At 36.0% G+C, this 17,947-nt stretch overlaps 1 protein-coding gene across 2 annotated transcripts in view; it reads left to right on the top strand.

Moving 5' to 3' along the window:
- The first annotated feature begins 327 nt into the window (after positions 1 to 327).
- rnf24 (ring finger protein 24) overlaps positions 328 to 17,947 on the top strand; it is a 43,693-nt gene continuing 26,073 nt past the window's right edge. Inside the window, exons 1-2 of one of the 2 annotated variants that reach the window (XM_073842482.1) lie at positions 328 to 659; positions 4,869 to 4,922. In XM_073842482.1, the coding sequence (XP_073698583.1) occupies positions 4,906 to 4,922 (17 nt within the window). In that variant the 5' untranslated portion in view covers positions 328 to 659; positions 4,869 to 4,905. The remainder of the gene's footprint in view (positions 660 to 4,868; positions 4,923 to 17,947) is intronic. The other variant, XM_073842483.1, reaches the window with a different exon arrangement.

Raw genomic sequence — 17,947 nt, 5'->3', positions numbered from 1 at the left:
TGACAGCACTATTTTCTTTAATCATTCTCCAAATCACTTTGAAATTAGAATTTCAAGTGTTACAAAATATGTACATTGCACTGGGGGGAAAGAGGTATTGTTAGATCTCAGGAGGATATAATGTCCATACAGTCTATGTAAGGAGATTCAGCAGGGGCTACGTATGATCTGCCCCTCCTTCTGTGAAAGCATCCGCATCCATTCCCTCCCCACACGCACAGACTCAACTCCCCTCTCTCTATCTCTCTCTCCCTCTCTCTCTCTCTTTCTGTGATGAAGGAGGAGGGACCTGCTCGTGTCGTGAGCTACGTGCAGAGTTCACATCTACCACCAAAAATCTCAATCGACCATCCCATGAAGACGTATATCAGGGGTGCGCACTTCTCACTACAGTCTCAAGCGATCTGGAGAGCGAATTTAGTTTCGGTTTTACGAGCATCCGTGAACTTATAGCATGAGATGCTTGTGTTTACACGATTATTGATTTGTTAATAATGCGCACGGATTTATGCATAGCTAAAGCCGTGATTGAATTATTTTTGGTCGGTTGTTAGAAGAAGGTAGAAGGTGAATTATATTGCGGAGGCGCTGAATTTGAGCTCTTTCATCTGTTTGGGTTTGTGGTCGAGCAGGAGGGAGGAGTGGCGGAGAAGCGGCTGGTAAGTCCATAATACTACACCTACACATGAGCAATAAATACATACAGTCATGTGGTTGTTGCAATATCATAAACAGACATTCTTCCTTGGACATGTTTATTTCTCGAGTGCACTATTAAAGCGCAACCCATAAACCGAAGATTAAAAGACATAAACTGATGTCTTGTAACGTTAGAGACCCCGTTAGCCCGCTGGTTAGCGTGTCCGATTCGTGAACGAATCATTAATTTGAGTCGGTTCTCTGTATGTTTCGGTTCACGAGTCGCTCCGTACAGTTCGTGATTCAATATATCATTCAACTCATTAAGCGAGAACCACTTCTTCTTCTTCTTCTTTTTTTTTTTTTTTTTTAGAATAAGTCCGATTCATAATCTTTAAAATAATTTAGATTTAACCATAGATTTCAATGATAGGACGAAAACTATAAGTTAGTCTAAAAGCCGATACATATTACATATTGGAAATATTTGACTAATTTGTTGACTGCTATATCAACAAACCTTGGCTTTAATAAATATTCATTTAATAAGAATTGTATCTAAGCGTGAGTAAACTTTTCAGATAAGAGTAGAAAAGAGTAGAATTAGTAGTTGAATGTAAATGCAAATTACATTTAAATTCTAAATAAAATCTGTGTTACTATGAAACCCTGGATTGTATTACAATAATATAGTATTATTAGTAATAATACAATGTAATATGCAGCAATATGTGCTTAAATAAGAGTACTGAAGCTACATCCATCAGCGGAATGTTGTGGGACGACGCAAGGACGTCATGACGTAAAAGAACGTTGAATCTTTTTTAAATGATTGTTCGAACGAATCGATTCGCAGAAATGAGTCGGATCTCCCTAATCTGTTTTAGATAGCAGAACGGCTACTGAGCTAATGTAAGTCTAAGTGTTTAGTGTCGCTAATATGCATATAATGTTTGTGTTATTTACAATTAGACATATTTGCTTCTGCTTTTACAAGCAGAGAGCATATTTCTCTGTATAGACGGTAGAGACACCGCCTACTATCAGCCCAATACAAATATAACCGGAGTATTGTATTCTGAAATGGTTTAACTGATTGACTGGAACTCAAACGGGGTTGCCTTTTAAGATGAACAATATTAACGCCTTTTATTTGCTGGGTCTGACTCTGCGACAGGAGTTTTTAGCTGAATGCTCGTTCATTCACGTGTGGTGTCAAACTTCTCGGCGTCAGAGTGATAATAAAACGAAGGCGAAGCGCGAAAGCAGAATGTTCGAGGCGCGTGCTGGCCTGACCCCAGCTGTTTATGTTTACCACGTGCTTCTCTTACACAAAGTAAACACAATAGTAACCTGTGCACTTCATTATGAACTAGAGCGCTGGGGAATGTTTAGTTATGGTACACGACACTTGAGATATTTGACATAATTCTTAATACTTTAATTATGTGTATCCCTTACGTTTATTAAACTTAGTTTAAGTCATGATTTTCATGGATGATTTACCTAATTTGGTGACAGTGTAAGTAAAAGATGCATTTGTGCCAAACTACAGAGTTTCACTGACTGCTTTGCTGCCCCAGTTATGCACAATTATATTATGCTATTGTTTGCATTTAACATTATTTTACTTAAAGGAGTAGTTCACGTCCAGAACAAAAATGTACAGATAATGTACTCACCCCCTTGTCATCCAAGATGTTCATGTCTTTCTTTCTTCAGTCTTAAAGAAATTATGTTTTTTGAAGGAAACATTTGAGGTTTTCTTTCCATATAATGGACTTCTATGGTGCCCCCGAGTTTGAACTTCCAAAATGCAGCTTCAAAGGGCTTTAAACCATCACAGCCAAGGAAAGAAGGGTCTTGTCTAGCAACACGATTGGTTATTTAAAAAAAAAAATACAATTTATGTACATTTTAACCTCAAATGCTTGTCTTGTCTAGCTCTGCGTGTATTCCGGTTCATGACAGTTAGGGTATATCGGAAAACTCCCGTCTCATTTTCTCCTCCAACTTCAAAATCCTCATACATCGCTGTTTTACCTTTTTTTTTTTTTGAAAAGGGTGTTTGATCTAATTTGCACATTCACTTTGTAAACACTGGGTTGGTACTTCTGCAGTGATGTAGAATGATTTTGAAGTTGGAGGAGAAAATGTGACGGGAGTTTTTCAACATACCCTAACTGTCTTAAACTGGAATACACTGAGTTCACGCAGAGCTAGGCAAGACGAGTGTTTAAGATTAAAGGGATAGTTCACCCAAAAATGAAAATTTGATGTTTATCTGCTTACCCCCAGGGCATCCAAGATGTAGGTGACTTTGTTTCCTCAGCAGAACACAAACGAAGATTTTTAACGAAAACCGGTGCAGTCTGTCAGCCAAATAATATGAGTGGGTGGGCACCAAACCTTTAAAAGTAAACAAAAACATGCACAGACAAATCCAAATTACACGCTGCGACTCGTGACGATACATTGATGTCCTAAGACATGAAAAGATCGCTTTTTGCGAGAAACTGAACAGTATTTATATAATTTTTTACCTTTGATACACAGCCACGTCCATCTGTCCTGAGCACGAGCTTGTCATCCGGATCGTTTCATGTGAACTCGCTCTGGCGGTTGGTTTTCGTTAAAAATCTTCGTTTGTGTTCTGCTGAGGACACAAAGTCACCTACATCTTGGATGCCCTGGGGGTGAGCAGATAGACATCAAATTTTCATTTTTGGATGAACTATCCCTTTAAAAAGTATAGATTATAGATTAATAACCAATCGTTTCGCTAGATAAGACCTTTCTTTTGGGATCATTTAGAGCCATTTGAAGCTGCATTTAAACTGCATTTTGGAAGTTCAAACTCGGGGGCACCACAGAAGTCCACTATATGGAGAGAAATCCTGAAATGTTTTCCTCCAAAAAACATAATTTCTTTACGACTGAAGAAAGAAAGACACAAACATCTTTGATGACAAGGGGGTGAGTACATTATCTGTACATTTTTGTTCTGAAAGTGAACTACTCCTTTAAGAATACATATCACAGGGGTGCCCAACCCTGTTCCTGGAGATCAACCTTCCTGCAGAATTCAGCTCCAAACCGGATCAAACAAAACTGAACCAAATTATTAGGATCTGAAGGAGCACTTGATAATTATATACAGGTTTGATCATGGTTTGGATTTGAACTCCATGAACATGGTTGGGCACCCCTGCCCGTGCCATTTTGGTTCTTGGTTTACCACTGATTTAGGTCAATGTACATAAAGCACATTTTTGCGTTAACTAACCAAATATTTTTGAAGTGCACATGTAAACTTAATAACATGAAGAGATCCAAACCACAGCATTCTTCTTAATTTGTCATGAGTCATGACACAAAAATTCATTTACTTTAATTGCATCTCTCACTTCATCAAGCAGGCAGGTCTGGCCTCTGGTGTAATACATAAAGCTTGTGCATGCTGTTTTTGTAGTGTAGCTGGCTGAACGTCATGTACGGCACGTAATAAGAACTAATCAGGAACTTGTTTTTGTGCACAATGTCCAGAGATGTCAGTTTGCCTTATGCCATCCTGGCTGCTTGGTATTAGACAATGAAAATAACAGCTCCCTATGGCGTTGAGGTCAACAGTGTGACCTTATGTGGTGCAGTGCTCAAAAACTATAAACATTTGCCTGCAGTTCACTGTTGAAAGCAGTTTACTCACGGGCAACTGACCATCAAATCCATCTGTTTTCAGTATGCATTCAGATACATCCACGTTTATTTTAACATGCTAAAAGTGGTCATTTATGATGTTCATGCTTTGTAATAATGCTCAAAATGCTTGTATGATGCTGTATGCTTATGATTGACCTAAATTCAGCTTTTGCTAATATTAATATATTTTTGAGGTAACATAACATGCAAATGAGCTGTTGAACCTAGCCTGTCTTTGAATTGTGCATGGCGCTTATGAATAGTCTTAAACATGCCAGATATGACTAATGGGTCATTTGTTAAGTGTAGTCAGTTCCAATTAGTCCTAATTATTTTTTTCTTTTGATAAGACCGGAAATTGTATTCTATTATTCAGGTAGAATAAATGTGGAAACACATCCTCGACGGTGAGGCGATTCGTCATCAGCTGGATTTGCATGTTTGTTCCCCTCAATACTCTTTTGTAAAAAAAGAAAAGGATTATGTAAGTTTCAAAGACACAGATGTGAATTAGTCATCATGTTTTGCAGGCTCCTGAATTCTGAATCCTGCCTAAAATCTACAAAGATGATATATCTGCCCGTGTAAGTCTTAATATAATGCTTTACAACATATTTGATAGTTGAGTTCAAGTTGTCTGCTCATTTAAAGGAATAGTGTACCAAACAATTTACTCACCCTCAGACCATCCAACATGTAGGTTTTGATGTACAATCACATCACTTGTTCACCAGCGAATCCTCTGCAGTGATTGGGTGCCGTCAGAATGAGAGTCCAAACAGCTAATTAAAAACATTACAGAAAACAACACGACTCCAGTTAATGTCTTGTGATGTGAAAAGCTGTGTGTTTGTAAGAAACCAATCCATCATTAAGATGTTTTAACTTCAAAACTGTCACTTCTGGCCAAAGTACCAATCCATAATAAGACTTCCTCCAGTGCAAATCTCGCATTCAAATCTACTGACATATTTCTTTAAAACTGGTCTCGCTTGTAAACAGTGCTTGATGTTTAATTTAAAATGATGTTATGGACAGAGGACTGCAATGGTTTGAAGTTTAAAATGTCTTGATGTGTAATAAATAAATTCACAGCTTTTAACATCACAATGTGAATTGATGGACTGGAGTTGTGTGGATTACTTGTGGATTGTTGTGATGTTTTTACCAGCTGTTTGGACTCTTATACTGACGGCACCCATTGACTGCAGAGGATGCATTGTTGAAGTAAAGTAATGCTACATTTCTCCAAATCAGTTCAGATGAGGAGAACTCATCTACATCGTGAATGGCCTTAGGGTGAGTCAGTTTAAAGCAGTTTTCTATTTTTGGATGAACTACTCCTTTAAAGTGAATTTATTAGCAAAATGCAGTTATAGACATTCTGCATATTTTGAAAGAATAAAACTGTCCCTTGTATAATTGATCATTCAGCTGAGTTTCGCTCACCTTCATAATGTCTTGCATCCACAGCTTAAAGTCTCTTTAATGAACAGTGGCTCTGGTATTTCCGGTATCCAGAGTTTTTATAGACTCATTGAAAGAAAATGACTCTGTGCTGTTTTAGAAACACTGATTCTGTGGCAAAAGATACTTGTGTAATACTAATACAGTATTAAAGAGCTATTGTGTGCTTGTCTGTGTACAGTATATACATGGCCACATGATGAACAGAAGATGAGAAATAAGACCAAAAGAAAGACAGGCAAAAAGAAACACAAAGTTGTTTATGAGGGCGCTGTGGGAAATGTCGGCTGAGAGGGTAAATTAGGGGCAACAGCTGCTGGTGTCACTTCTACAACTTGTTTGTCCCTTCTCATGTTACTGTTTAAGCTCACAAGACAGGACACTTGCCCTCTTACGTACATTTAGGATTATAAAACCACTCATAAAAGCACCAACAGATCTGTTCTCAGATCAGTATAACAAGCCAGCTTGAACTCTCAGCACAGCAGAGCGCTGGAGAGAATTATTGCAAGATAAGCTTTTTGATAGCATGCACAGTATTCATCATTATTCTGGACCTATAAATCACATCTTCTCTCTTCCAGTGCTTAGTCTGCAGTGCGTATTCCTGTTCACCTAGAAATGAAAATTCGGTCCTCGTGCTCACAAACCCATATGACATTCTTGCTCAATAGATATAAAGTCATATGGATTTGGCTCCTCTTCTCTGTCCTGTCTATTTCCTCACCTGCAGCTCTGCTTCTTCTTAAAGTGGATTAATTAGCTGTGGGAGTAACACCGTTGCCCTGGATTGAACAGTGTATTAATCTCACTGCCCACACACTGAGCCAAGACGTTTTTTATACCAATCTTTGATGATTTAGATGATGGCTGCACTGATACAAGGTTCTTTTCTTATCAGGCACAAACGTAAAATCTGAATTAATGTGGTAAAGGTTCACTTCCCATGTGTCAGAGATGCATTAGAAGATGTAGACTACAAGATTTGCATTTGCTCAGAAAAAACAAACCATCCATCAGAATTATGACCTCTAGAACCCTTGTTTTTTATATTATGATCAATATATATTCAATGAATATTAGGGCTGGGTAAAAAATATCGGTTACTCATTTTTACGAAACAATATTGATTTTTTAATCCCAAAAGTCGATTAGACTAGCCTGTTTTCAGTGAATGGAACATTGTAGGGTGCGTCCTATCCATTAAGTCATAATAAGCTTTGTGCTTTATTTTCGATATGAAAAAAAGTCTCAGATTTATTGCAGTTTTCAAACAATAAATGCTGTAGACCCTCAGTTTAAGAGAAGCGACAGTGCGAAGTTACAGAATGAAATAAACATGAACGAACGTCCAAAGGTATGTTAAAAGAAAGAATACAAGTTACTGAAATCCATACCCTGTCTCATGTAATCACTTAATCAGTGTTTTAACCGCCGAAAGACGTCAATATAACAGCTTGCAAACAATATGTGACATAACGTCACATTTACCTCAGAAAAAAACATATTTGGTGACCATAAACTCATTAGTCAGCTAGAAAAATTAACTCTAGAGAGTTAGACAGCCACCATTTCAATGTTCATATTTCAAAAAACAGATTGGAGTAGAAAAAAAGTTATTGTAAAGTATTGTAACTTTATTATTTTAATAACTCAATTCAGTGTAATTTAAGTGTTTCCACAAATCAGTTCCAACTCATTACATATCGATTTTTGGTTAGTTTTCTTTGGCGTCACTTTTTGACACACAGGGTACCCCTTTAGCATTATTTTTCAACATGCAGGGTGCTCCATTGCTTTAAATATGAAGCCTATGCCGTCAACATGTGGAAGCGAAAGGCTTTGGATATTTTTTTCGTCAGGATTAAATTATATATTGGGTAATAATATTGCCATTATTGCATATATGTTGGGATTTTTCAATTTAAACAATCACAACAGTTTTATTTATATTACACTATTTACACATTTATGAGCACGTAACCCAACCCCTGCCCCTAAACCTACCATCTGTCAATGCAACATAGAATATAACAGGCAGACACAACTACAGTCATATTTTTTCCAAAAATATTAAAATTCCAAGTCTTTCGAGGCAAAACAATTGATTTGTGAGAGGAATAGATGCGTTCACCATCTCCATCCACCATAAAGCTCATCCTGTGTGCAGTCTGTGCACAAATTCAAAAATTGCCACCAGAAGAAGCCTTACATCCGCTTTGGTTGTGAAATGCCATTGGCTCTTGTGTCTTGTGACCGATTGTGCCATTTTCAGCATTTAAAACCTTATAATTTACTCTGTTCTTCACATAAAGATCATATTAGGTCATATGGCTTCAAAAGACTTGGAATGCAACACGTCTTGTTTGTAATACTTTTTAAACAGATTTTTTTATGATCAGTTTTTGCAATAAATACCTGTGACTGTACTTTAATTTGCCTGTTATGTGTTTTATATTGTTCAGCAGTGGGTAGGTTTAGGGTGGGGATGGGGTTATGTGCTCTAATAAAAGTATACATTTATCTAAAATTATTTCTATTTTTACAAATGCATGCAAACCATTAAAATAAGGCAAACAACTGAAAGCAAAGGAGTACCCTGCACATCGAAAAAGGTTAATTTTTACCTTCAATATTATAGTAATGTAGTACCAACTGACTCTCATGTATATTTTACAGCATTCGCTGAGATTTTTTTTTCCTTGAGAAAATTTGCCATGTACTGTTGTACCTGATATATATCATAAATAGAATTGGAATCAAATTGAATTGCAAGCTTGTGATTCCAAATCAAATCAAATTGTGAAATTAGTGTCAAAACCCAGCCCTAATAAATATGGCTTTGGTTCTGTGAAAATGCATGTAACTATGCAACTATTTATTCATCAAACTCATATAACCTTGACAGATAAGATACACTACTGTTCATAGGTTTGAGTTGGTACATTTAAAAAAGAATGTTTTTGAAGTTGGCTGTTTTGAAATGGCTTTTCCTGACCAAGGTTAAGCAAAAACAGTAAAAACAGTAATATTGTCAAATATTCTTACAATTTAAATAGTTTTGTTAAAATATAATTTATTACTGTGATGGCAAAGTTGAATTTTTAGCACTATTACTCCAGTCTTCAGTTTCACATAATCCTTCATAAATCAAACTAATATGCTGATTTGGTTTTCTTTGCTGTCAGTTTGCTGATTGTGTCCTTGCTGATATAAAAGTAAAATATAAAAATAAAAGTATGTATTATATAAAGTATAATTTCCTGACTTTTGAACGGTAGTATATATACTTATATGTTGTAACTTGTTTAACAGTTTTGACATAGCTTTCTTTTACAAGCAGTGTTTACAATAATACAATTAGTAAGCTGCATATAAATTATGTGTAGTGATCTTAATTTTTGAGATTATAGCATTTCAAGGAAACTTAATCATTCATAATGTTTATTTGTGAGTGTTCAAGTGTGATTTTTAAAGCTAAAATGTGAGTTGATTAAAACTCTGCTAGCTAGAATTTTTCAAAGAAGTGGCATCCTTTAAGATTGAAAAGTAGTGAAAGAGCGGATTTACTCATCGCACTGATAAGAAAATTGTTTGTTTATGCAGATGCTGGCAGAGTCATTGTCTGATACCATCTATTCTCTCAGCTGAAAGCCTTGAAAGCAAGCTTTGTAATAACAGTTAATTTGCAGGGCATTCTATTTATTTATTTATTTATTTTTTTTGCCATAACTATATAGGACTGCTATTGCAGTTCTGCAAGACCATCAAATCTTTTTAGGTACCATATGTAAGATGAAATAATTAACTGGTGACCGCATATTCTCACTAACCTGGCACAGGCACTGTCAGGACCCACACCACTCCCCTTACAAAGCTGGAGGGCCTCTAGTTTTGTTGTAATATTAAGTTTCAAATGTGCAACTGGGATAGCAAGGGCTCAAGGCTCAGTGGAAATTTCCACTTCAGATTCAGACAGCAGCCTTTGTTCTGGTGCAGGGGCTCGACACAAGTTGCTGGAAATTGGCTTGGGACTCTGTTGCGAAATAGTGCAAACAGACAGCTTTTTCCCGACATAAAGAATAAATAGACCAAAAATGATAATGATAAAAAACGAAAGAAAAACAAAATCAACTTCTGGTAAAGCTTGTTCCTGTTTCAAACGGCTCTAGTGAATAGAAGGATATTGAGCAATTTAACCTTTTCCAGCCTTTAATGGTCAGTTGACTACTTTTTTTGTGCATTGCTTAAAAATGCTTTGCCTTCCAACATCTAGTAATCAGATATACTAATTATTCAAACTAATATAGCCCTATTGATCATGTTTGGTGTCTAACTGGCTGTTAAAAAAGAGAACAATCAACTAACAACGTTAGGTAGGGAGTAACGTTTGCTCCTCAGTAGGGGAATGTTGACAGTAAGAACATGGTTTTACAGTTGTAAGCCTTGGGATATTGAGCTCCTCCCTTGATGGTGGGGGGTAACAACTACCCTCCCTATGATGGAAGATTACCAGAAGTACCTAGCAAGGAGTCTTCTTTCAGCTTGATAGTTCCCATAGACAAATAAGAGTTTTAACTTACAGGCAAAAGTAGGTTATAGAAGCAAGTGTGTCTTCATGAGTGTGTCATGTGGGTTTTTATGGAGGCTACACACAAGTGTTGTAGGGAGGTTGAAGGGTGGTGTCAGTATGAGTAGTAGAGTTATTTTTGTCTTGTTTTGTTGAATGGACTTTACTGTCTTAGAATGAGAAGCTGGATAAACACTTTGCGTAAGGAAAAATTATATAGTTTGTCTCTGTTCCAAAACCTAGTAATCTAATGTCTGCACAATCCAGACAAGATTTTAGATCATTATAGATAAACTCTTGTTTTGACGCAAAATGAATCACAACAGGGTATTAACTTCTCAGAGATGTAATTTTGGCAAAATCTAAAAAACACTGGGTTAAAAACAACCCAATTTGGGTTGTTTTTAACCCAAGGGCTGGATAAATATTGGACAGAACACATTTTGGGGTTAATTTTACCCTGCAAATTGGGTTATTTAACCCAGCTAATGAGTTAATTCATTTTTATTATAATATAGCTTATTTTTTACTTTATACGTGACATAATGTTTACAGATGAACATAAATCATCTAAACTTTTGTCAAATACTCAACACAAATGGTTTGCATGATAAAACGTCCTTTATTTTACTTTATTTATAGTTTACAGTATTGTTTATCGTTTAAATGTATACATATTGCCTATTTAAACTCGTTTAACAAACATTAAAAGAACAAATTAAACATTAAACAGAAGTAATTCACGTGTAGTCAACCAGTCTCTGTTATTCCGTTTTGACCATGACGGCGCTGACTCTCGTGCCCGAGCTGGAGTCGTGTTTGGTGGGGAACTGCTCACGGCTAAGACCGCCGCCCTGCATTTCAATCATAGGCGAAATATACTGCGACTGCTTTCATAATCTGCTCAACAGTAAACAGTAAACGGCTGTGAGGAACTATTCTAACATCCAAAGTATTTGTATTTTGTATCTTTATGAATAAAATCATTTCTTTTATGCAGAGTATCAGGTTTTTCCATTACGCGATTAGACTGACGTTTAGTGGTTTACAACGCATGCCAGTATGTTGCTCTGCATGCAATTAAACGGTATACAGCAATTATTTTATATAAAATAAAATGTACACAAACCTGCTTTTACTGAAGAAATGCATCAATTCGATGGCACTTAGAACTGCTCTCTCGACAAAAAAAATGCTTGGTACTCCAGGATCTGAATAATACGAAAACATAACCCAAAAAATGTACCCAAAAGGAATAACCCAGCATTTGGGTTAAAAAAATAAGAGTGTAAGATTCACATTTATCCTTTCTGAAGAAAGCAATCCCAAAATGCACTGGAAAAAAATAAGATGAGTGCAAGTTGGAAAACATTTCATGAGAAATGTTGATTATTGATATACTCTTTTCTTCTTGGTTCTACAGCTGTTCAGGTTTTATGATTATGACACCATCTTTTTTTGCATTGTATTTCTGTTGTTTGGACAATGTGTTTTTGGTTCCTATCATTCACTTTCAGTTTTTATTCAGTACTATTCTTCAGTGATGCATTTATAATTGGGAAGTCTGTTGTTCTTAAAACACCAGACAGTTGGGCTGTTATGGTTACAGACACTTCTGCTAAACAGACTCCTATGATTTGTCCTTTCTGGAAGTCTGGCAAGTTATCGATTTCACTAAGTGCTTGTAACTAACCACTGCTGAACAGAATGTATACTACACTGATATACAAATGGCAGAATATAGACAATGAAAAGATAAATAAAAGATAACCGCAATTATGCGTTTACATCATTTTGTCCAACTCTTGTATATATGTGACCCTGGCTCACAAAACCAGTCTTAAGTAGCACAGGTATATTTGTAACAATAGCCACAAATACACTGTATGGATCAAAATGATAGATTTTTCTTTCATAAAAAAATTTAGGATATTAAGTAAAGATCATGTTTCATGAAGATATTTTGTAAATTTCCTATCATACATATATCACAACTTAAATTTTGATTAGTAATATGCATTGCTAAGAACTTCATTAGGACAACTTTTAAATCTTTAAACTTTCAGATTCCAGATTTTCAAATAGTTGTATCTTGGCCAAATATTGGCTATACATCAATGAAAACGTATTTATTCAGCGTGATGTATAAATCCCAATCTAAAATTAAAACTGACCCTTGTGAGTGACGCATATTGGATTCATTATTTGGATTAAGACCGGATATTTTATTCAACATTTGACCTATTATTTTTGCTAGAGTATTTGCTAATCAACATGCTGCTGTCAGACTCTATTGCTATCCATTGTGATTTCAGTGTTTCCGGTGTACTACGTGTGAAGAGCACCATTTGTGTGATTGCCAAAGTGTGTACAGTTGTTCAGTGACTGTTTGAATGCTCTCATAGAAAGGCAACTTTAATAATGTTTGCCTGTCCATTTTAATGTCATTTATATTTAATGTGTTTGGGGCCACTCAGTGGATGTGAAATATCTATGCATTAACATATGCCACTGGGTCTTTCGCTGCCAGACAACATAAGAGAGGTCATCATAAAGGTGTGTGCTGATGGTCTGCTTCACTGAGTTTCACAACATCTTTATGCAAACACTTTAGCAATCAGGATTGCACACAGAGTGTGTAATTATAGCTCTCTTTACTGCATTAAATGCTTCCTTTTGCGTCTTTACTAAGTGTCATTACTAAGACATGACTCATGAGCGAATGTGAAAGTGACATCGAATGTTAGAAAGTTGCATATCCTTAGTGTATATGGAGAATTGTTTTGGTGGCCTAAAGATAGTGAAAGAGAAAGTATCTTATTTTTGTTTTCTGGAAAAACCAGGGTGCTTTTCTTTTAACCTCAGAACAAATTTTTTGCTCTTACAGAAATAGACATTTCAAGCTTTTATAGTCAGGATGACTTTGTATAAATTGAAGACATCTCCAGAAGACAGTAATATGATTTTTTATAATCTGAAGAACCTTCTTTCACCACAAAGAACCTTTTGAGAAACAGATAGGTTCTTTGGATGTTAAAGGTTCTTGGAACCATTTAGACAAAGAAAGGTTCTTCTATGGCATCGTGAAGCACCTTTATTTTTAAGAGTGTAGACTGGTAACTAAAAAAGGCTTTAGGTTTGAAACCTGAAAATGCCTCTGAAATATGAGTATTGTAGCTTGGATAAATAATCTGGTAAATGTCGACAATGTTTGATTTCACACTTCATTGCATATTGAAATTGTGAGAAACACAATTTATAACACAACAGAAGTGTGCATTGCATCCTCAGCTTTAGTGGGTTTTATAATGGACAAAATTGTATAAATTGTGGTCAGTAAGTTTTCTTTTTTTTTTTGCAGAGCAAGTTCAAGTTTGTTACCTATTTGTTAGCTGGCTGAATAGTTGTTATTAGGTTAACTAGCTATTTAAATAATAGGCACAGACATTTAAAGTTTCCAAATTCTCCCTGTAATTTTGAAGTTTTGCACTGCCTCAGTAATGTAATATCCAGGCCTTAAAATGGCAGTTTTCTTGGTTCATCAAAAAGCTGTATGTAAATTCTAACCCTGTGCCACATTTCAAGTTGGAGGCCTCTTCAGTTCAAAGTCTGAATCGAAACTGTAGCTTAACGCTACATTTTTCCCAGTCTGCTTGTGGTTTGTTCTCCCTTGGGAAGATCATTTGGCAGTTAATCAGGCATTTCCTCTGTCTGGTATACTGTCAGTGTTTATATTGTTCATGTCAGGGCACAGTAGGTCTAGGATTGCGATTAGAGCCTAGCTAATGCATATAAATTGGAATGTGACATTGTGCCCTATAATCTTGTTATGTAATGTAATAATGTGGATATATATAGAGAGAAAGAAAGAAAGAAATGAAGAGAGGTAGGGCATATGAAAGACAAATAAATTGCAACAGTGTGCTAAGAGCAAGTCAGTTAAAAATCGGTTAGTTACTATGGGTTTCAAGGGTTACTTTTACAGCGTTTATTTGAACAGTGTTAAAATGTTAAAAATACTTTAGTATATGTAAACATTAAGTTGTATCAGTTAAAGAACTATGAATGGTCATGAATTATTTACAGACAGTTATATATTTATAAATTAATGCTCAATTCTAAACTCACCCTCAAGCCATCCTAGGTGTATATGACTTTCTTCTTTCAGACGAATACAATCAGAGTTATATGAAAAAATGTCCTGGCTCTTCCAAGCTTTATAATGGCAGTGAATGGCTGTTGAGATTTAATAGTCTAGTTAGTGGAACTCCAATAAAGTGCATCCATCCATCACAAAAAGTACTCCTCACAGCTCCGGGGGTTAATAAAGAGCATCTGAAATTAATTGATGTGGAAAAATATATTTATTATTGGAGAGTGTGGCGTTTCAGAGGATGACGTAGGCGAACATAGGGGCGAACGTGAAAGTGCAGTGGAGAGACCAAAACAAAACACGGTCACGAATTAGAAGTACAAAATGAGAATTTGTAAAGAAAAATGTGGGAGGATTTCTATATAAGCTACGAGGAGATGTAAACAAAACTTGGTTCTCACAAGACTAGCATATTCTCACCAGAGTTTATGATACACCTACATCAGTACGTAAAACATTTAGTGGGAAAAAAAAAAAAGATTATAGTTTATAAAGTTAGGATATTAGGATAAGTATGGATATTTTTCTTACAAAAACACATCAGTTGGCTTCAGATGACCTTTATTAACCCCCCACAGCTGTGTAGCGTATTTTTTATGATGGACGGATGCACTTTAATGGACTGCAAAATCTCAACATCCATTCACTGACATTGTAAAACTTTTTTAACATAACTCCAATTGTATATGTCTGAATTTGAAAGAAGAAAGTCATATATATCTAGGATGACTTGAGGTTGAGTAAATCTTGGGGTAATTTTCTTTTTTGGGTGAACTATCCCTTCAAGCCTTTCATTTATTCCAGTGCAATTTTATTTTCAAGCACCAATCATAGATTTTTACTAGAATTGTGAGTCATCTTGTAGGAATAGATTTGTATCCTTAACAAGGATTCTGTAGGTGTTTTATTATTTTTCAAGTGCACCAATTGGGCTATTGAGACTGTTTAAAGATTTCGCACTCCTTTATTTACACTGAAATTGAGAATAGGGCAGTAGAGTAGGTTTCATTGCTTTTGTTAATAAAACCAAAAAGTACTACTGCTTAAGTGCACATGGCTTGCTGTATGTGAATCATTGTGTTTAGCCAGAAGAGTTTGCTTTTTATAACCCATCTGAGCATATTATGGATTAAAAGTAGAAAATTTTGAACAAACAAGGGCCACTCCAGAGTTACTCTACACTTCCTCTCAGTACTGAGAGTGACTCATTGCGCTATTGAAAAGCATTTCCTCCTCATTGGAGGTGAAAATACCATTTGGCAGTGTCGTTATAGCAAGCCGAGCATTGCAGAATGACCTTGTCTGGTCAGTTCGGTGACATAATGGGAAGTAGGGGCGAGAAGAGACTAGATATTGCACCCTGTGGTACGGAAGATCAAAAAAAGAAGCTTAGTTTCACTTCCCTTTATTTTGGGTGGCAGCAATGGCCTGACGGACACTTAAAAACACCTTTTGTGGTTCAGGTTGTCTTCCACAGCAGGACAGCGGCTCCGTCATACATTTGGTGTCTGAGACTCTCTTGCTTAGCACAAGCTGGTGCATGAAACTGTCACTCTGGTACACAAGGAGTTTTTATTTGTGGTGTCCCTGCTGTGACCTCTTCAGGCCTTCCCTCTTCTCCATTTTGAGAAGTTGACATGTTTTCTAAAGCCTTTAGACTATCTGACCTGCACACTATTGGAGATTCCCTGTACAGGGAAGGTTTTTGAAAGTTACATAACCATCTTACAGTCCGTCGAGAATGAGACAGGAAGGAAAGATGTCTATCGCTCGTTTAAGAAACATCATTTCAGAATCACAGGATCAGATTTGGGGAAAATCCCTAACACTGCCAAGGTGGATTTTTGTTATAATGGCATGAGTAAACAAAGGATTTTTTTCTAACAGTGCCATGAAATCATAAACCGTAATCAGTTTTATCAGGCTATATATCAGCGCTGCAGTTCTTCACATTTACGATCTGTTAAATGCTTATAAAGTCAAAATTGATAGCTGCTGTTGCCTGGAAAAAAGATTTAGATTAAGTTGTATAAAGCTATGGGAGAGAGCCAGTTTTGTTTGAATGGTTCTTTTTTCCTTTGCTGGACAAGACTCATGAGCGAAATTAGACGAGGAATTTTGCGCTGAGTTGACAATGTAAGCAGAAACAAGTTTGCACAGCAATATCACTTCACTCATTGAATTGTTTTATTAATTAAAAGATAAAACATGCAATGCAAAAATATAGCTGTGTATTTGAAATAGCAGCAGTTATATTATTTGCACCTAATGGATGAATTCAGTTTAATATTAATATCCAAAATGGAATTACAGCCCAATGCTTTAACTCATTTGTTTAGTTTTACTGTGTTTATATTAGTGTCTCAGTGATGAAATCTTTCCAATGATAGACTTTCCAAGACTATCAGATCTGTATGGTACATTTGCCAGTTCCTATATTATGATAAAGTAAAACATATTTCTGTTAATTTTCTGTTTTTGACATCAGCCCAGAAGTTCCACATCAGTGCATACTTTATGATTGTGGTGGATTTTTTTTAAACTTATGAAAACCCCTTTTGTGTTCTCAGTTTGCCCTCATTATGGTTGATAAACACAAATCTCAGTTGGAATGCTATGACTGTTAAACAGAAGTAAAAGTGATGTTGTGACAAATGCATCTAGCTTTCACAATTTGTCTTTTTGTTCTAAGCAGTTAATAAGTTTTTGCTCTATTATTATTAGTAATGAATACCTTGGCTGATACCGATAATCTTAATTTTTCAACTCAGATTTTTGTCTGTTTAGATTAGATGTCTGTTTGTTTAAATGTTTAGATATTTTGAATAAGAATTTTTAGATGTTTTGATAGAAACAAGTCAAAACTACTAAGTAAGATAAGCCTTTATTGCAGTGTGGTTGCTAAAACTTTAGCTTAAAAAGTGCCAAAGCAATCAATCAACAGAAATGACATGACATGAATTATTAATATCACTGAGGAGGGTAAATACTTGCCTGCAGCCAGTGGAGCCTCTCCCGGCCTTGAACCCATTCGGTATCTACAGTCGTGGCCAAAAGTTGAGAATGACACAAATACTAGTTTTCACAAAGTTTGCTGCTCAACTGCTTTTAGATCTTTGTTTCAGTTGTTTCTGTGATGTACTGAAATATAATTACAAGCACTTCATACATTTCAAAGGCTTTTATCGACAATTACATGACATTTATGCAAAGAGTCAGTATTTGCAGTGTTGGCCCTTCTTTTTCAGGACCTCTGCAATTCGACTGGGCATGCTCTCAATAAACTTCTGGGCCAAATCCTGACTGATAGCAACCCATTCTTTCGTAATCACTTCTTGGAGTTTGTCAGAATTAGTGGGTTTTTGTTTATCCACCCACCTCTGAGGATTGACCACAAGTTCTCAATGGGATTAAGATCT

Source organism: Garra rufa, chromosome 6 (genome assembly GCF_049309525.1).
Source record: "Garra rufa chromosome 6, GarRuf1.0, whole genome shotgun sequence".
Classification (NCBI taxonomy): Eukaryota; Metazoa; Chordata; class Actinopteri; order Cypriniformes; family Cyprinidae; genus Garra; species Garra rufa.
Note: the sequence above shows the minus strand (reverse complement) of the source record. Positions and strands in the feature narration are given on the sequence as shown.